This window comes from Myodes glareolus, chromosome 3, assembly GCF_982192425.1.
Source record: "Myodes glareolus chromosome 3, mMyoGla1.1, whole genome shotgun sequence".
Lineage (NCBI taxonomy): Eukaryota > Metazoa > Chordata > Mammalia > Rodentia > Cricetidae > Myodes > Myodes glareolus.
Window position 1 is genome coordinate 21,393,568 of NC_142028.1, and position 22,021 is coordinate 21,415,588.

General features: G+C 36.0%; 1 protein-coding gene across 1 annotated transcript; it reads left to right on the forward strand.

Annotated features, from left to right (window-relative positions):
- Positions 1 to 8,458: 8,458 nt before the first annotated feature.
- Positions 8,459 to 21,139, forward strand: LOC148122568 (NKG2-A/NKG2-B type II integral membrane protein-like). The gene is made up of 8 exons (XM_085687233.2): positions 8,459 to 9,073; positions 10,088 to 10,435; positions 10,757 to 10,858; positions 11,896 to 11,946; positions 12,216 to 12,385; positions 14,127 to 14,227; positions 15,811 to 15,953; positions 20,135 to 21,139. The coding sequence occupies exons 2-7, from the start codon at positions 10,249 to 10,251 to the stop codon at positions 15,926 to 15,928; spliced, it is 729 nt and encodes a 242-aa protein (XP_085543359.2). The 5' UTR covers positions 8,459 to 9,073; positions 10,088 to 10,248; the 3' UTR covers positions 15,929 to 15,953; positions 20,135 to 21,139.
- The last annotated feature ends 882 nt before the right edge of the window (positions 21,140 to 22,021 follow it).

Consider the following 22,021-nt stretch of genomic DNA (forward strand, 5'->3'; position numbering starts at 1 on the left):
AACTAACAAAAATGTTTATCACTAAGGTTACCTGCCTTAGGCTTATGGTTTTGCCCCTTTGAAATATTATTTTTAATGAATCCTATCACTGTAAGCTACAATCTTGTGATTCGCCTCCCACCTCTTTATTTTTCTAAGAATCACTTGGGGTTATGCTCACCACTGCAATATCTTACACAAATAGGAATCCAGAGGGTCAGAACTAAGATAACCCAATGATCAAATCCTTCATAGCATTATTGCCTGAGAGCGTCAGTGACACTAAAGTATTGGGACATACTGAATTCATATAGCCTCATCAGAACTTGTTAATTGTATATCAAATTGCCTATGTAATATAACCATAGATATCAAAACACACAATAAAATCATCTAGTTCTTGTCTGAGAATTATGATAGTCCTAATTAGAGTCACTGGTAGCAACATCTTTACAGCTGCTGAATAAAAATTATTAGAATTGTATGACTTCCCTTTGATATTTTCAAACTATATCCAGATGCTGGTTCCATGTCACTAGCACCAACCCATGTAATCATGATGAAACCTGGATTGTGTGTTCTGTGAATGACTCCAAGAACTTCCTGAGTAAACTCCCTGTACCCCAGCATAAACATTCTAATGTTAACAGAACATTCAAAGTGACTAACTAAAACAAGAAGCTACCTTTCTAAATCTCCCCTGCTGAATATCCTCCAATGTCCCATTAGCAAAGAACAATCATTGTCCTTCAGTCTCCTCTCTAGGCTCGTTCTGCATCACCAACTGCATCATTTAGTTTGGTACAGCATCCTTGACTGTTCATTTAACACTGTCTTAGTTCCTTTTGAATTACTCAGAAAAAAAACACCATAACCACAGAAACTTATGATAGAAGTCATTTAACCTGAAGCTTACCATTCCAGAGGGATAATATTCATGACTCTCTTGACAGACACCATGGTAACAGCCTGGCAGGTATAGTCCTGGAGCAACAGTGGAGATCTTAACTCTGATGCACAAGCATTAGACAGACAGCTAGCTAAGAACAACTTGGCTTTTTTGAAATCACAATGTCCACATCCACTGACAGATCTCCTCCAGTAAGCCCACGACTTCTAATTGTTCCCAAACATCTCCAACAACTGAAGACCAAGAATTTAAACATATGAGCCCATGGTGGCCTTTGTCATTCAAACTACTAGTCTTCTCAAGTTAGAATGTGACACTAGCTACTTTCATTCCTTATACACTCTGTTCCATTGCCTATGCACACATAGCTCATGAGTTACCTGTTCAAGCTATAGTATGAACATTATTGCCTAAAGAAATATTTTATTTTGTGTTACTATGACAAAAACCTAACAGTGTGTAATAACGAAACAAGTAATTTATGTTTCAAACCAAATTACCGAATCTGAAACCTCCAGACATCATGGTGTGGCCAGAGTTACCCTGGCAACATCACAACACCATGGAGAAGAAAATACCACTAAATAAGTCTTATGAGATACTTCTTCGATTACATGTTTCTTAGTGTTTTCTCTGCATTTAAAGTTCAATGCATATTTTCTTTACAATTAGGATTGGTTTCTACATGAATTATCTGATTTGCATGAAATAGGAACTTATGATATTTTTTAATTTGCAAAAGAAAAATTTAAACTAGCTACAAGAAAAGAATGTTTTCTAAGAGTAAAGGAAGAATGCAGAAGCAGAGGCTGGGAAATTAAGTTAGTTGCTAGAGACCTTAAATTGCACACATGAAGCCTTGGGTTCAATCCCAAGCATCAACAACTAAGTGTGGTAACCTATGTGTGCTGGCTGGTTTTATATCAACTTGACAGATGTTAGAGTCATCAAAAAGAAGGGAGCCTAAATTGAGAAAATGCCTCTATAAGATCTGTGAAGGCATAAGTAACAAACAATCCCACGCCAGTTTGGAAGTATGATTAATAGAATGGTTATTTATTTAAAGGGAAAAAACTTACAGATCACCTTCCCAGACAACGACCCTCTGCATGATCAGGAAAGGAGTCTAGTAGCCGGAAGCAGTGCCGGAAGCGAGCGAGGGGGGGGGCTGCCGCTGCTTTTTTAAAGAGAGAGAGACCACATCCCAGTGGGTTGGTGTCACAGCGACTATTGGCTGAAGGAGCAGAAGGAGCAGCTCTCCCGCAGCAGATCTGTCTATAGGCAAGCCTACAGGGCATTTTCTTAATTAGTGATTCATGGTAGAGAGCCCAGCCCATCTTGGGTGGTGCCATCCCTGAGCTGGGGGGTCCTCGGTTTGTTAAGATAGCAGGGTGAGCAAGCCAATAAACAGAACATGTCCATGATCTCCGCACCAACTCCTGCCTCAAGGTTTCTGCCCTGTTTGAGTTTCTGTTCTTACTTCTTTCAGTGATGGACCACAATGTGGAAGGGTAAGCCAAATGAACCCTTTCCACAAGTTGCTCCTGCTCATGGCATTTCAGAACACCAATGGAAACCTTAATTAAAGCATCATGTCGTGTCTGTAGTTCCAGCACTTGGGACGTGGAGGTGGGAGTAGGGGAATAAGATATTCAAGGTCATCCTCAGTTACTTATGAGAGTTGGCAAAAATACACCCCTTTTGTAGAAGGAGGCCACTTGTTGGTTCCCAGCTTCTCAGCCACAAAATAGTCACATAGAAACAATATTAATTAAATATCTGCTTGGCCCATTAGCTCTAGTTTCTTATTGTCTAAACATTACATATTAATTTAACCCATTTCCATTAATCCATTTCCAATTAATTAATTATCGCCATGTGGCAGTGGCTTACTGGGTAAAGTTCTGGCATCTGTTGCTGGCAGAGCAATATGGCTCTCTCCAACTCTGCCTCCTTTCTCCCAGCATTCAGTTTAGTTTTCTCCGCCTACCTAAGTTCTGCCCTATCAACAGGCCAAGGCGATTTCTTTATTCATTAATGGTAATCATGGCATACAAGGGGAATCTCACATCACACTTCAGGAAAATCTATTCCCAAGAGTTGTAGATAAGAGGAAACAAAATGGTATACTCTTACATTCCCTAACATCTTGACTGCAGAAGTAGTTCTGGTCCTTATGTTGCCACAAGAGAATTCAGACTGAAAGAAAGGTAACGAATGTTATCAAACCTTATTCCAGAAAGTAAGAGGGTAAAGGTAGAAAGTCAATGCTGAGCAAATTCTTGACGAAGTCAAGAAGCGGTAAAGGGCAGCCTTTAGCAACTGGAGTACAAGGCCTTGGTACTTTCTTTTCCATTTGTCTACCCCTATGGCAGTCTGGGGTACTCTGTTTCATAGAATAAGCAGAAGCTGGCTAAGAAGCCATTTTACTTACAATTCAGTTTGTTATTGTTAGATGGACTAGATATAAGACTTTAAATTCTATAATTCGCTGTCTTGGTTTCATTTCATTGTTGTGATGGAATACCCTCACAAAAATCAACTTAAGGTATGAGGATCTAATGACTCACAAAGCCAGGTTACAGTTCATCATTGCAAGTTGAATGTGAAATGAACTTGACACAGTTTGCACTATATCACACTCTAGAGCAGAGAGCAATGAATTAATGCATGCATAACGGTGCTTTATGGTTTTCCCCTTTCCATTCAATCCAAAGCTTACTCCCCTCACACTCACTTTCCACCTCAATTATTCCACTTAAAAGAATTCCTCTCTGGTGGGTCCATGGGTAACTCTAATATAAACAGTTCCTCACTGAGAGTCCCTTCCAGGGGATTCTACACTGTGTTAAGATGACAACACTAAATTTCACACTACCAAGCTGAAATGTTTAACAAAAGAGGGCAGTAATGTTACTTTTTAATTTTTTTATTGTTTGTTTAGTTTGCACGTATAGTTGTTTTGTCTGTATATCTTGTCTGTTAACTACATGTTTGCAGTGTCTTTGGGCATTAGAAGATGCCCTCAGATCTCGCCTAAACTGGAGTTACAGATGGTTACGATCTGCCATGTGGGTGTTCTGAATTGAACCCATGTCCTCTGGAAGAGCAGCCAGTTCTTTTAACTGCTGAGCCTTCAGTAATGTTGTGAGCGTGTTCCTTGGTTTGAAGGGGGAGCTTCGTAGAGTCTGTGGAGACCAGCTTTGTTGTTTGCTGTTAAAGCCTTGTCCTTCCTCTTCTCTTGCCAGTGTAGCTATCTCATATACAGTCACAAACGTTCTCATTAAATTTCCTCCATTCCCATCCTCATCATTTTAACCCTAGCATTCATAAGCCACACACTCTTTTCCTTTTCTTCTTGAGGTTATTGTAAATAGTACTACTTTTTAAGTTTTTTTATTTCCAAATTAAAAATACTACTGAATTTTTATTTCATCCCTACACTTTTTATTTAATTTATATATTTCCTCATAAGCTTTTTGGTTGGTATGTTTAAGCTTCCATGCCTAGATTATGTAACATAAAAAGACAGTTGATTTAATTTAAATAATCTTGATGATGACAATTCTTATTTAGTTCTCTTGTATAAATGATTTATCTAGGACTTACATAACTTTTCTAAATGAAGATGATAAGAGTGAATGTTTTTGCTTTATCTTGACATTAAAGAAAAAATAATTCTATGTTGAACATAATGATAACTTGGATTGTCAGGTAGTGAGCCTATCATAGATTTGTTGTACCCAGGTATCTTCTTCCTATATATAACTTGTTGAAAATTTTATCATAAAATTACTTTAGTCTCAGGAGTTCAGATCACTGGCTGTTATTTTCCCAAAGACCCCAGGTTCAATTCCCAACACCCACATGGCAGCTCATAACTGTCGGCATGTCCTGTTCCAGAGGATCTGACACTTTCACATAAGTATACACACAGGAGAAACATCATTGCTAAAACTAAACATAATTTTAAAAAAATAGCACATTTGTTAAAAAAATAGAAAATACTTGAATCCATCAAATGTTTTTTCAGCACCTATTGATAATATCTTCTGCTTTCATTCTTCATTTTGTTAATATAGCTCAGAGCATCTAAAAATTTTAACACTAAGTGATATTTAGATCAAAGAGATATATACTACATGATCATGCTAATGACCTTTTGATGTGTCAGTATGCTGATGCGGAGACAATATACCTTTGTACCTCAGGTGTGCATAGGGTGAGTCTTTTGCAAGTGTGTGAATAAGTACAACTCTTTTGGAGGTTAGGGGCTTCCACTGTGTCAAGTGCTGTGTTCCTGACAGATAGCCTCACCCTGTGTATGGGACTCTGGAATTGAGACATCAGGCTTTTTTCCATGATCTACAGTGAGCCATTTTCCTTACAACTATCTTTAGGATCAAGAACAATTGTGCCATTTGATGGGTTCCTGGCTGCACAGTCTACCTCTCAGATAATAGTCCAGAGAGGGTGAAGCTGTATAATAAAGCCATTTAATGACACATAGTGGAACCATAGGTAGCCAGGTCATATACTGAGTATGTCTTCTGGGTTCCTGGGTGTACGTGGATGTTCCCACACTGAAATTGTGAAGGGCTGAGCTGAGATTAATCTTCTTAATCTCTTCTCTGTACTATAGATAAAGCCTGTGACTAATTCATAAAGAAAAATGTTTTTGTTTTGCACCCCTCCTTGTGGTTCTGGCAGATAGGAATATGTCACCAGTTGTTTGTCTTCTGGTCTGAGACACATGCTATAGTGGTTGTTGTATAGAAATGACTGTTCACATGGTGAGGCCGGAAGCAAGACAGCAAGACAAGGATACTACATTCACTCTGATAGCTTGCTCTGAAGGAAACTCATCTAGTTTCATAGGAACTAAAATAATTCTACTATGAAAACAGAGCCTCATGACATAATTGTCGTCCTAAGATTCATCACTTTATACTGGCTGTCAGAGTTGGAGCTCCATGGAAAGGTGATCCAGCAGGAAGGAGCCAAGTAATACCATGAAGTTACTGGAAGTGTTATAGCTCTGCTCCCTGGGAAGGTTTCCCCAGTGCAAGTGTAACAACTCTGCTCCTCCTATGGGGGAGAGTTGCCCCAGCAAAAGGGTTACTGCTCTGATCTGCTAGAGAAAACTTTCCCCAGGGAAAGTGCTACAGTTCTACTCCACTCCTGTGAAAGATGTTACAGCTGGACACTGCTCCCCGGAAGTGTCACAGCTGGGCTCAGGTCTTGTGAAAGTGTCAGGCCATATACAATCCTCACTCATGGCATGTTTTGGGAAAGAAAAATACAGGAAGGTAACTATCTTTAGGATAAGAAGCAGAGGCAAACAGATGAGAATACAGAGTTTATATATTGTTTCTTACGAGGCAGAGCTTTAAAGAGTAGCTTGGAATTAGTGAGTTTCTATAGCCTAATTCTGGGGCAAGATTGGGAATTGGTGAGATTTTGTATTCAAGGATTGGTGGGATTTGAAGTCCTGGTCCTGGCGTCAAGTCAGGGTCAGGGTGTTCTTTACTTGGTCCTGATCATGGAGTCAAGTCAGGATTAGTGAGTTTTTCCTTGACTCTGGTCTTACAGTTATGTCCTGTTCAGGATATATCTCCTTGGTCCTTTTTATCCTAAGAACCACCATGTTACATACAAGTCATAGAAGATACAAACTTTATGCAAACCTGCAGGATCATTTAAATTCAAGGTTGGCCTTCTGACTTTTCTGTGATTATAAGCATGTGCACAATGTCTAGCCATTTTGTGTCTTTTGTGTTACTGAGGTCATCAGACTTGCTCTGGGGATGCATGTGGCCATGCCTAGCAAGTGGTCCCTTTGGGTGTAACAATGGTGTCAAGCAGAAGCCGAGATCTCAAAGCAGGTGGTTTGGGGCACTAGCAGTGTCTAGCATAGTACTAGTAGAGCTCTTAGGGGAATGAGACCATTTCTAACTCAAGAAAACTGCCATCTGAATGAGTCCCCTCTTTCAAACAATGTGTCAGTGACATAAAGTTTCATAGGAATGTTGCAAAGAATGGCTACAAAATTACTGTTACTGTAAATGAATATGAATAGAAGACCTCCTTAAAATACCCACCACAACCTGTTCATCTCTCATAGACAAGCTTCTTAAATGTAGTCTAGTTTGAGTTGGATTTTATTAATTAAAATAATTAAATCCTATTAAAATATAAACAGTTATGATAGAAAATGAATGAGTAAATTACAAATGACTATTTAGAATTCTAATCTCTGATAAATTGACACAGCTTAAAAATCAATAATGTAGCCAATCAATGGGAATGTACCCCTTTAATCCTTTTACTTGGGAGGCAGAATTAGAGGCCAGCTTGATCTACAGAGTGAATTCCAGCACAGACAGGGATACACAGAAAAATGCTATCTTGAAAAAGAAAAAAGAAAGAAAGAAAAAAATTAATGTTTTATCCATTCAATCTATATTTGTTTTTTGTCAAAAGATTCCTAGAAATTATTATTTTAAAATATGAAATAAAATATAGGGGTGTTGGGGCATAGTTCAGAGATTAAGTTCATTGGTTGCTCTCTTACAGGCCCCATGTTCAATTCCCAAAACCCACATGGTGGTATACAACCTTCTGTAACTCCACTTTAAGGGTATTCTGACTTCTAAGGACACTAGGCATGTATATGGTACACAAACATACATAAAGGCAAAACACCTATACACATAAAATTAAATAACTTAGGAATTGTGAGATATTAAACAGAAATACATGAGTTTGAGAAGATGAGTGTGCAAGGAAGTTTTTTGTGCCAGCCATAAAAAGTTGAAAACTTGATCACTGCTCAAAAAAAATCAGAAATAGATAGCATTGTCTGTTATTCATAATATTCCTATGAATTTATAATTTTACAGTATAATACAATTAAGATTTAAAATATAATATGTCTCTCTGTATTAACATATATACTTGTATAATATATATGCATAAATTCATATACACATATAATATATATATAGAATATATATACAACACATGCATGATGTGTGCAGTATAGCATATAATATATACATCCGATCAATGTTTGTGATGATGTATAAGCATATATACATATGCATATACATATATACATACATAAATACAGACAGACTGTTTGTGTGTGTGTTATAATGTTGTACACACTTGTTATGAGCAGCCTAAAAGCAAAGCTCTACCTAAATTAGAGAGGGTGGGAGGGAAGGAGGGAAGAAAAGAGGGAAGAAGAGGAAGAAAGCAAAGGAAAACAAAGTAATCTAGTGTTAAACCAAGGCTTGCAAGTCTAAGTCTCTCTTTAAGAAGCAATTTCTGTAGAAAACAATTAACTTCAATCATGGCTGAACTCCTTGCCCTGACCTCTTTATTTTATGCACATGCAGGTTTAGAAAAACAGTTGGAAAAGACAACACTACACAACACACTATAAATATAAAAGGACATTTCTTATATTTATTCTAAAGGTGTGTGATGAGAAAAACTAATTTCAAAATCAGTCGGGTATGAGAATTTCCTGTTTAGCCTTCAGAGACACAATAATGAGAAATCTCTTTTTCCACTCGTGACTCACCCTGAGCCTCATGGGGCAGCCTGCTTAGTTCACTGTCACTGTTGTCCTAGATTTCTGCCACTGACTTTCATCTTTTGGTGCTCAATTCCCACAGACCTCCTGTGAGCCCCTCACTTCACTGCATGAGGCCCGGCTTTCTGGCAGGAGAGGGAGCTTGACACTGGCCTCTTCTCCAGTCAGTTGACAGAACACTGCAAATGTGACATGTGGAGTAACTAAGGGACAGTTCTGATGCAGCGAACCAAGCTGGAATGTGGATAACTCTAAACAACTCGGATAATCCAAGCCTGTGGAATTCCCTGGAGGACTACCTCAAAGTTCTTTCCTTGTTGTCTGTGGAGAGTCAGCCAACCGCTTGTATTTGTATTTCCTTGTCGATATAATTAAACCTTCAGCCACAGGAGACCTGATGATGGACTATTGATTTCAAGTGGTGCAATTTGTGCTCTGTGGATCCTTGGATAGCAACATATGGATTTATCCCAGATGTCACAGATTATTGAAAGGACTCTCACTGAGAAGGAAGAACAGTCATAGTAGAAATTAAGACTATTAAAAAAACTAGCATTTCCTGAGAGCTCTGCGTGCCAGAGGTAAGTATTAATTGCCTTACATAAGGTTTTTTTTTTTTTCGTATTTTAGACAAATGCACTGGGCTATTGATAACTACTCAAAGGTCACATGTAAGTTTTATAGCCAAAATTAGTTCTAGATCTTACTTATTTCAAGGCTAATTGAATCAATTATCAATTATATTGAGTTATTAGAGTTGTATTGTGTGTGATAAAATGACACTGACTTTGATAGACTCAGATCCTTTGGGAACGTTTGAACCGTCATCATTCTAGTATGAATCATTTTTATCATGTTATGGTTTCACATGTTGGATGACTGTTTCTTTAAATAAAATTGGTTTTAAAATCACTTTGGAAGTATTTTGAAATCCATTAACTTTATGCTAGATTTTCTGACATAACACTTTCTAACAATTGCAATGTCTTTTAATATTTAGTCATTTCTCTGACTAAATTATAAAATAAATTTAATAATATGCCATTTAATTTTATAAATGTATTAGCTATTAAAAGTAAGGCTAGTTTTATGTGCATGTATGTATATAAACTTTTCCTAGACTACCCATTTACGGCAGTCAGTCTTTATTCATTGATGGATTTAAATTTATTATAAAAGTCCAGCAGGTTGTTGTTAAGCCTGTAGACATGTATGTGTAACAATATTTAAAGAGGAGGTCATGGATTCAAGAAAGAGTGGAGTGCATGGGAAAGGCTGGAAGGAAAGAGAGAAGAAAGGAAATGATATAAATATGCTACTCATTTGTCAAATTCTCAAGACAATAAAAATTAAAGTTGCAAAAATTAATGAAACATTCTTTCCTGTAACTATACTTTATAGTATAGGGATCTTTGATGTCAACTTTAAACATTTCATAGTGTTACACCGGTGAAAACTAAATTTAATTTGTAAAATTTTTCTTTTGTTTATACACATCTTTACTCCTCACAAAGTTATTGTGTTATCAAAAGTATTTTGCCAAAAGGGGATTGTCTCTGAAAACTCTATTTATTTGTTTATTTATATATTTTTAGCATAGAACATGTGTTCATTGCTCAAGGAGGAAAAACAGATTACAAATTAAAACCACAAAATGAGCTCCAATGTTCCAAACCCCACCCATGGCTGCATCAGAATGTGTACCTTTTGGTGAGCAGCTGCGGGGCACAGACCCTGGCATCATTCAGCTGCCAAGATGAGTAATGAAAGAGTCACCTATGCAGAACTGAATGTGTCGAAGGATTCAAGGAACCAGAAAAGGCAACCAAGGGGCACCCGCAGCTCTATCTCAGTAACTGAGCAGGAAATCACCTATGTGGAATTCAGCTTTCAAAATACTTCTCCAGAGCATCCCTCGGTCTGCAGCGACTGCTGCTGCAAAGGTGAGACACTGAATGGACCCTCACTGTAACTGCTCTGAGATGTCAGGGGCATGAAGAGATAGGTGCAGAGGTGGCTGTGGTCTCTCCTTGTGAAGACCAGAGCTCTAACTCGATCCATGCTTTTATGATTTGTGAGCAGGGATGTTACTCTGTTGCAAAAATTTATGATCACTCTATTGTGATGAGACTGCCTACAGACGATAACGATGTAGAGGAGGATCCGGGTCAACGTTTGACTGTTTGACTCACTGTGTATGTGGATCTTTTGTGTGCGTAAACCTTGTGAACTGCCACTCCTCATCCCTACATTTCTTTCTGCAGGTTTTCCATCTCCTGCGGAAAAACTCATCACTGTGATCCTGGGCATCGTTGGCTTTGCCTTAATGGTCGCTGTGGTTTTAATTACTACAGTTGCCAAAACTTGTAAGCATGTTTTTAAGATAATGACTAAAAATGCCTTTCAAAACTTATCAAGAACAGTAGCTTTCAATTAATTATGCATGTGGATTAAATGTGGAATGTTTTTATGACTTTATCAATATCATGAATATCAAAGCTATTATGTTTGCTTTTGGTTTATTAATGATTTCATAACACAAATACATAGTTTAAAACCTGGGAAACTCTTTACTGAGATTTTTTTGAAAAGGTTTTGCATAGCTTGTATAGAGAAAAGATGATGAAATTTGTGCTTTCATTGATGTAATTTTTTCCAATGTTTTTACCATATTATTTATTTTTTGAAAATTTCAATTGTATTCCCCAGTATCCTAATTCAAAATAGTACATCATCTTTAGACTAGAAAACTAAAATTGTTACAATATTTTACATGTCTATTTTCATAATATTTTAACTCACCTGTTCCTGAAGAAAAGGAGGAGATCAATTCCTCCCTGCCTAGAACCGAGAGAGACACACCTTGCCTGTCAAAGTTCTGATGTTTGTACACTTAATATTTTTTGTTGACTAAAGCTATGCAATGATGATAGCAGATTTCTAAAAATAAAATAATCTAGAAACATGAACACTATGTGTTCATCAGTAAACATTAATGATGATAAACTTTTTGTCCCACAATAACGGATAGTCAGATAAAATAACCATGCAAAGTTTTTAATAATTGCTTTGATTTTCCAACTGTCGAACTTTGATAAGAGAAATGAACTCACTATACTAGAACTATTTATGTTCAGGGACTTTGAAAATTGTAAAAACTTGCATATTTAGTTTAGACAGATGAGTAACACTGGGGTCATAGGGCAGACTCTGTGTGTACTTGAATATATATTTTTTAATATTTTCAGATTCTAGGCTGTGTAGATACATACTTTATGAATGCCCAAACCTGAGAAAACATATTAATTCTCATTATTAAATTCATGTTGCTTATAGATAATAATCTATCTTCACCATTTTACTTTACTAAGTAAATTTACTAAGAATTACTTTAACCCTGCAGATACTGAACCAAAGGAGCAGATCCAACCCTCCCTGAACACAAGTCCAAAAGGTACACTTTGCTTGTCAAAGTTCTGATGCGTGTACACATAATATTTTGTGTTTAACTTAAGTCAAGCCAAGATAATGATGTATTTATAGCAAGAGAATGGTCGAATATAAAGCTATGGGTGAGGGTGCTACTATGCTTGAGTATGTTTGAGTCTGCATTTTGTTATCTAAGGACAAGCACCTGGAGTTAATAGCTATATTTTATACATGAATGCTCAAAAATATGCAAACATAAATTAACTTTCATTATTAAATTATTGTTGCTTCTAGATAATAATCCTTCTCCAGCACAGCCTTGTAGTTTTTGTCCAAAGGAGTGGATGTCGTATTCTCACAGTTGTTATTACATTAGTGGGGAGAAAAAAAATTGGACTGACAGTTTGGTGTCCTGCAAAGCCAAAAACTCTGGTCTACTTTATATAGATAGTGAAGAGGAGCAGGTAAGTGCTGCTGTGTGTCAATCATTGCTTAACCTTTTTTCCTGTCAGTGTGATGGGTGTGAAGTCGATTCATATTCTTATACATGTTTCATGTATTTACAACTCTGTATAACATTTCATTGTTTTATTTTATAAGGTTTTATTTATATGGGTACTGGTAGTGAATACTTATTTCCAGATATTTCTTATTTTGTGAAAACCATTCTTATACAAGTGCATTTACTCTGAAATTAACTTTGCCATATAATTTTACCATAGACAAAAGTATCTAAATGTGTATGATATTAATATTGATCATAATGTGAGTAGGTGGAGGCAACTTTAGTCAGATAACTAGGCAGACACATTCATTTCCTTCATGTCCCTTCCCTATGCATACTCTCACTAGGTCTTTCTGCACAAAACCTTTTAATCTGGGGTTTTCTATTCATTTGGACAGGAAATTGCTCTACCTGGATACTGGATGTGATACTGTAGAACTGGACATGCAGGACCCACAAAGAAATGACTGCGGAACTTGCCTAGGGCTGACTTTTGCTATAATTAGTGGCACATGCCTTTGACTTTTAAAAGACTATGATCAGACATATGTATACATTTTTGTATAGAAATCCTGCAGTGCAGTAGTTACCAAACTGTGTGTTGCAATCCCTTGAGGACCATAGGGAAAATCAGATATTTATATTAAGATTCATAACAGCAGCAGTATTACAGTTGTGCAGTGTAAAACAAAAGTAATTTTATGGTTTTGGGTCACCACAATATAAGGAATTGTATAAAAGCATTGCAGCATTTGAAAGTTTGAGAACAAACACTATTGTTCTTACAGCAAATCATTGATCTATGCTCCTGCATTGATTTGAGGTTTGCGATTTTACACTTCTGTATTATACAAGCATAGCATTCTAAAACCAACTATATCTGGTAGTCCTTGAAGGAAGACATGAGTGTCACACCCGCAAAGACAGAGGCATAATATATGGCCATTTGTACTGATGGAATCCCCGACACCAGGTCCCACCCTGGTGTTTTCAGAAAGTTAGAGAAGCCCTTCATATGAACAATTACCCTTAGGCTTTCAGCCTTGCCTAATACTGTTGGCAAGTCTATCTTATACATGGAGTAGAGGTCTCATAATCTACATTTTGTTGCTTGGGTTCTGTCTTTTATTATAACTCTACAAGCTTGCCTTTTATTTATAACAGTAGCCAAGAGAAGATTAAATAGTACCCTTTCAGTAATCCACCCCTACAGTGATAGACAATAGTTGAGGCTGAGCTACTTAGTGATAACATGGTACTCAAAAAAAAAAAGAAACTAAGTCCACTGCATCACTCATTTCTTCAATAGTAAACCATGACCTTCCTTTTAAAACTGAACTGTGAGAAACAGTAAAAAAATTGATTTGAGCACAATACCCAGAGAATTTCAAACATAACTTTTGAAAATTATTTGGATACCTGTTATGCTTCTGTTCTTAGCATAAATATCTATTGAGTTGCATAATTAACTGCCAAATTTTCCACTGATAGAAGAATAAAACTTATAACTATAAACATTTAAAGTTAATTCTAAGTCAACGTGACATATGTATGTGAATGTTTTCGCAATGTAAGAAATCTTCTCAACTTTAATAAATAAATTCATATTGGATAAAAAACGTACCATGACAGAATATACTAACACATTTAAAAAATAATAAGAGCCTTCATGCTGATAAAATTTCTTGATTCGCTGGTAGGAATTTCTGATATCCCTCTCACTGTTCGCATGGACTAGCGTCTTTCGGGAGAGCAGAGATCACCCCTGGGTTTGGAAAAGAGACTCAACGTTCAAACCAAAGTAAGTTTTCATGAATAAGGCAATAGATAAGAAAAATATTATACAAAGAAAGCCTCAAAAGAATGGTGTCTGTAAATGAAGGTGAATTAATTACAGGCTAATGATGCTTGTCATGCCACCTCCTGAGGAGTCTGTGTGAACTCTCATGTAAGATGAGGCACAAGCTTAAAGAAAGTGTGCCCACAGTGAAGGGGTGTGTGTGCTGTGCTCCCTGCACTGGAGCCCTTCCACTTTTGGGATAATCTACTTACGTTTTAAGGAATACAATCTTGTTTCTTCTGAAAGGGAAGATAGGATGGTTAAGTTTCCAGAGTCTACTGATGAGACATTGCCACATACAGGAGTAATGATGCTAATGGGAGAAGATGGGTTAGCATTCAAGGGAAAAAGGTTGCCAGATTTGATCTGGTCCTTAGTAAATAAAGACCAAAAGGCAAACTTAATTAAGCAAAAGCAATTAAGAGAGATCCAGCAAAAATGGGATAAGGAGAGAAGAGAGAGATAAATGCCTATAAATTCTTGAGATTGTTTTTGGGGGAATGTTTGAAGAGGAGTTAGAAATATGGAGAAGGAGATAGAAAGAAGTTCTTCTGTATAGACTGCATAAACAAAAATACTGTATTCTGTGTAACTGTTAACCACAACTACTTGCTCTTAGTTGTAAATGCCATAAACTCATAGTCTATATAATGATTATTATAAAAACTAATGCCAAGCCATGTCTAGTATGGCCAACCACAGACTCTCACAGTGGACATCTGTCTGATGAAAATCTTTTCTCATGTATCTGATATAATGATTCTAAAAATAATCTGTACCACATGAAAAAAACAACACATGCAGATAAGCAATCTTTTCAGTATAAAGTATGAGCCTCATGACTGTTAAATATGCATTCATATGTAATTCCATTGAGTCTTGTGTCTGTCATTCACCTATTCCTGAGACCCTGTTCCCTCATTTACAGTACTCCAGTGTTGTGAGAGGAGGCCACTTGTTTATTCCAGACTGCTCAGCCCCAGAATAGTCACACAGAAACTGTATTAATTAAATCACTGCTTGGACCCTTAGCTCTATCTTCTTATTGGCTAACTCTTACATATTAATTTACCCCATTTCCATTATTCTATGTTTTGCCAAGAGACTGTGGCTTACAGGGAAAAGTTCCAGCATCTATATTCAGCAGGGATACATGGCTTCTCTCTGACTCTGTCTTCACTCTCCCAACATTCAGTTGAGTTTTTCTGCCTATCTCTGGCCTGCTGTTGGCTCAAAACAGTTTCTTTGTTAACCAATGGGATTCACAGCATACAAAGGGAAATCCCACATTACTAGTCCATTGCAGATGATTACTTTCGTGAACCGATCATGTGAATCTGAAGAAGGGGCTACTTGGCTTTCAGAATAATCAGGCTTTATAACACCACAGTGAAGACGCCATTGCCGACTTGCATGAGATCCTTTTTTTGCACATATTAATTGGAGTTAATCATTTAATAGACTGTCTGCATAAAGTATGTATTATTCATTTAATAGATTGTCCGCATAAAGTATATATGCATTTCGTGTTTCCACCATTGCAGGATAAGAGAAGTTTCCCTTGTTGAACAAAACTGTGCCGTGTTGTCATCCTCTAGCATCACAGCAGAAAAGTGTACAGATTTACATATATATCTTTGTAAGCATAAGCTCACCAACTAAAACACCTGCCCTTGGAGTCTGTCAGGTAATGTTGCATTTTATAACCTGAAAATAGGATTAAAGTTGTGTACATATTAAAGTGAATAATGTTATTTGTCCTAATAATGATTTTTTCAAAAACAATCATTGAAGAATATTAGACACACTAAAGTACAAATATTATTTATCTCAACTTTTTTGCTCAAGATACACTTATAATGTTAAATTTTATGACAAATAACATATATCCAAGAACAGTTCCTGTAGACGTCCTATTACATTTCAAATTTACCATCCAGTGTGTTATTGTCATAGGACATTCTAGAATTACTCGGCTGGAAGCCAAAGCTTATAAACTGAGTTTCCTTAGTAAAACTAGGTTTTTCATTTATTAACCACTATATATATATATATATATATATATATATGTACATACACTTGCTGTTTCCTTCCCAACTTCTCTCCCCTACACCATCTTTTCCTCTTCTGTGTCTGTTCACAAAAGGCTGGTCTCCCTAGCATATCAACAAATATGGTATATCAAGTTGAAATAAGACTGGGTACCTTCCCTCATATTAAGGATGAATGAGGCAAGTGGTAGGAGGAAAGGGGTCCCAAAACGTAAGCAAAAATATCAGAAGCAGACACCACCCCGTCTGTTAGGAATTCCATAAGAAGACCAATCTACATAACTGTAACATACATGCAGAGAAACTAGATCAGTCTCAAGCAGTCTCCCTGATTGTGAGTTCTTCCTCATTGAGCCCCTTTAGGTCCATGTTAGTAGCTTCTGTGGGTTTTCTTGTGATGTCCGGAACCCTTCTGGCTCCTAGAATCCTTCTTCCACTTCCGCCATAAGGATTTGTCAAGTTCCAACTAGTGGCTCTCTGATGGTGATTATGTCAGGTTCTTATCTATGAGTATAGCAGAATATCATTAAGAATAATCTCATTAATATTTTTCCAGTCATGTTTGGTTCTATTTTAGTTATCCTATTTGTTGTTGTTGTTGTTCCATTTGAAGTTGAATATTGTTCTTTTAAGGTCTGTGTAATTGGATTGGAATTTTGATGGAGATTGCATAGAATCTGTAGATTGTTTTTGGTAAAATGTTCATTTTTACTATGACACCTAATTGATCCAAGAACATAGGAAGTATTTCTATCTTCTAATATCTTCATCAAAGACTTGAAGTTCTTGTCACACATGTCTTTCAGTTGTTTGCTTAGATTTATCCCAAGGTATTTTATATTATTTGAACCTTTTGTGGTGGGTATTAGTTCCTTGAATTCTTTTGAAGTCCATTTGTAATTTATATCTAAAAGAACTACTGACTTTTTAAAGTTAATCTCGTATCCAGCCATTTTGCTGAGGGTGTTTATCAGATGCAGGTGTGCCCTGCTAGAATTTTTGGAGTCACTTTTGGATATAATCATATCATTTGCAAATTATATTACTTTGACTTCTTCCTTTTCAATTTGTATTCCTTTGATCTTCTTCACTTGTATTTTATTTCAACTAGAATATCAAGTACTATATTGAATAGATATGGAGAGATTGCCAGCCTTGTCTCAATCCTAATTTTAATGGAATTGCTTTGAATATTTCTATATTAAAATAGATATTGTCTATAAGCTTGCTGAAAATTGCCTTTACTATAATTAAAAATGGCCCCTGTATCCCTGATTTCTCCAATACTTTTTCATGAAGGAGTTTTGGACTCTGTCAAAGGCTTTTTCAGCATCTAATGAGGTGGATGATCATGTGTGTTTTTTCTTTCAGTTATAGTAGATTACAATGATGAATTTTTGTATGTTGAACAATTCCTGCATCTCTAGGATGAAGTTTACTTGATCCTGGTGGATCTTTTTGATGTGGTCTTGGATTGAATTTGCAAGTATTTTATTGAGTATTATGCATCCATGTTAGTGTTCATGTGGAAAATTGGTTTGTAATTCTCTTCTTTTGTGAGTCTTTTTGTAATTTGAGTACCAGTGATTGTAGCCTCTTAAAATAAATTTGGCAATCTTCCTGAAATGATTTCTTTATATAGTTTCAGTATCATAGGTCTGCAAAACTTGTAAGGAAAAAAATTAAATTCACACATAAAATATTTTCAACTTCGTAACACTTTTTTCATGGATCTTTAATAAATGTCTTGAGTCTATTTCTTCTTCCTTTTGTTTTTAAATACTCTTTCACATTTATTTATGTCATGTGTTTGCATGTGTGTGCATACACACACACACACACACACACACACACACACACACACACACACACGCCATTGCCCATGTACAGAAGTCAGAGGACAGTTTACAGGAGTTGGTTCTCTCTTTCTACCGTGTCGGAGTCAGGATTTAAATTCAGTTTAAAAATTATGGTGGCAATCACATTTACCCGCTGAGCCCCCCTCAACCCTTTGTTCTGTTTTGAAGACAGTGTTTAACTGTTTAGCACAGTCTGACATCAAACTGTCAACAAGCATTCTACCTCTTAAGAGCAGAGACTTAGAGCTGTTTGTTGCCAACCTTGGCTTTCTGTCTCTTCAGTGGAATCTACTTTGGTCCTTATTGACCTTTTCTGTTGTCATTTTTTTTCTTGATCATACTTTTGCAGCTTATTGTTTTCCACTTTCTGTTTCATTTGTTGAGAATTGAAAGTTATTTCTGATTTCACTTTTTATGAATTCATGTCATATTAAAGTCTTCCTTCTGTAATTTTGCCTTTGAAGAAATCAACCTTTCATAAGAAAAAATGTGCTATTTTATAATTCTTAATTATGAAAAGCCATTAAGTGCATAACAGTTAACGAAATATTATTTGTGTTTGGCATAGCTCTTACAACTTAAATTAAGCCATTTCAATTATTTTATATTTTACCACAAGGCTTGTGGTTTGTTACCTCTAGCATCTTGGGCAAATTCATGGAGTCTCTGACTCCACCTACTCTCTCTCTCTCTCTGATACATATATATATATATATATATATATATATATATCATATATCATATATCATATATCATATATATATATATATATGCTCAGATTTCCCCTCTGCCTCTTCTCTGTTAAGCCATTTGCCAAAAATATTTATTTATCAACCAATAAAAGCAGAATATATACAGAAAGACATCCAACATCAACAAGAGGTGCTTTTTACTAGTTCATTGTAAATTTGACACAACCAGGGAAGAGGGAGTCTCAGTTGAGAAATTGCATTGATCAGATTAGGCATATGGCTGCCACAGAGAGAGGTTATCTGACTGATGGCAGATATGGGCATGGCCAGCCCACCCCATTGTCTGTGGCACCACGCCTAGCTACATAATTGTATAAGAAAGCTAGAGGTGGAAGCAGCAATATACGAGCCTTCATGCTCTCTGCTTCAGTTCCTGCCTTGGCTTCCTTCAGTGATGAATGTGACCTGGAAGTATGCGTTGAAACAAATCATTTCCTTACTTTGTTGCTTTTGATAAAATGGTTAATCATAAAAACCGAAAAGCAAATCAGGGAACCAGGCTTTCTCACTTTTAGTTCACCAGTCTATTGTGTGTTCCCAAGTATGAATTTATGTTGAACGCAGACATCTTTTGGAACTTTCTTAATTTTATGGTGAGGTATAATTCAAATATCTGAAGATATTTCTATTAGATTTTTGTATACAGCTTTAAGACAAGGAGTGTTCACATCATCTCAACCAGTTGGATGCCCTAAGCTTATTAAGCCCATATTATATAAGTTTACAAAACTGTCTAAAGCACATTTACCTAGATTAAAATTTCTGAGACCTTCTGCTGCAGAGCTGAGTTTACTATGACCTGAAACAGGTCAAAGAACCCAAGAATGAGCATAGGAAAAGAAGGACAGTTGCATATAGAGTCCAGTTTTGCACAAGAAGTTGCTTGTCTAGAACTGCACTCTTAAAGTGATCCCCAGCACCTTGATGAAACTGACAAGAATTTCCATGGCTCAAATATAATATGTACTCACTTTTATGTGCTAATGTCCGATAATATTACTAATATGTTGCTTAAATCCCTAGCATTTCACAAAGCACTCATGGAGTAGCACAATTATTGAAAATGCAAATGTCCATTCTAAAAAGAAAAGTAGATCTGTGGATGTGGCATTTTCATCCATGTTTATCTTTTCTATTCTCCATGCATTTTACCTCCTGTGCAGCTGTCTCCCTCCATATTACTCGTTGTTTCCTTTCCCTCTACAGATTTCCTGCTCCCTTCAGATGGATTTGTGTCTGGACTCCAAAGAATCATCTTCTCCTTCATGGTAGAAAAACAATTATCATCTGTGAGAAGGTTTTATATGATTATAAGGAAGTTTTCACTCTGAACATTGGAAGTCTCAGTATATAGATTTTCATATTTATGTAATTAAAAATTTGTCAAATATTTATTCAGAATTCATCATAAAATAATGACAGAATTATTGTATAGTGTTTTTTATATCTATATAATATGATTTTGTAACTCTAATACATGCCTCTGCAAACCTTTTTGAAGATGCTAATTAATATTTGTAAGTTGTTATAATAACTATTGCAATGTTTGGTAGTTTTGACCTTTATGTTTCTATAATATTGTCCTTCAAAGTTTAATTTCTATAATAATTTTCAGTATTAAATAATTTTTATTATATATTCTTATATTTTCTATAAGAACATTTCAAACTAAAAAATTTAAATTTATTTTTGTAGACATTTTAATTATTTAAGAGTACCTGTGCCTCTTGTATTTAAGGACAGACCATTTCCTCATCAATAAACTCTAGCAAAATACACAATAATTGCCAAAGTTCCAATATTTGCACAGGTTTATTTGTCTTGATCTCAGACTACACAAAAGTGATCTACACTTTCAGGGAAAATAAACAATAAAAATAGTCAATGAATCTTCACAGATAAAGACATTAGGAAAACATTTATTCATGTACAATATTGAAAGGAAATGCTTGAAATCACCAATTGCCTCAAATTTGCTACTCCTTTTACATAGCAAGATTTAAACAATTAAGTTTCAAAAGAGTCATTTTGTGCCATAACTTTGGAAACATTTGTTGTGTGTTTCTTTGTTTTCCTTATACGGGGATAGATATAGGATTGTGTGCCTGACATTTCTCTGTGCATATGTGTATATAATAAATAAGTGTTATTTTAATAACACTTAATAAATAATAAATACTGTAATAAATAAGTGTTATTTTATATGTACAAGTCTATGAGTGTGCATGTAATGTATACATGTTTGTATATAACTATGAACAATGCAAAGCCGTTAAATAGCAATACTGTTGCAGGGAGATAATTTCTAATCTTTGCTATGTTATTTCTATTGCTGTACAAAGGAGCAGTTAATATCTTACAATAGCTGTTACAACATTATTGTACAAAGAAAAACGTGAAGTGAGTGTTTGATTTCCTGTTCCCTGAGAATTCTACTTTGTAGACTAGCGGGATAGATTAATGGCTATGATACTTTATGTGGAAGGCTAAGGGCCAGAATTAGGAACAACAGAAACCATATAAGTACTTGACAGGTGTGGTCTCAAGCAGGTAATCCCAAAGTGTGGGAGGCAGAAATAGAAGATCGTTAGAGTAAAAAGGACAGCTAGAACACATTTATCAGTGAGTTCTGGGATCAATAGAGCGCCTGCCTCAATGTAGAAAATGTAGAACAATCGATTTTCTGAACTTTGTGACTGAAACGAGGTGTGGCCATAGGAAATGAAATAAAAATAGTCAAATACGCTTCTGCAATATAAAAATATAAATGAAATACTGTGAAGTCAAAACAGGAAATATATGTTTCAGAGACTTGTAAATAATATAGAAACACATGTACAATAATATGGAAGAGTTTTAGCAACATAATTTTGGCTGATAAGGAATAAAGGTTCTTTCAAGTGGCAGATAAAAGAGTCTCCAAATAGGGTCATAACACAGGCCACAAGGCAAGTTCTTCTACCTAACACACCGATTAGGCTTCCTCTAATCGGTGGTCACCTGCAAATGACACTTTAATTTTGTTAAAGAGGGTCATGCTGCAAAAACAAACCATTCTTAAGGGTGAACCTCATGCCCAGCTATTGATGGCCA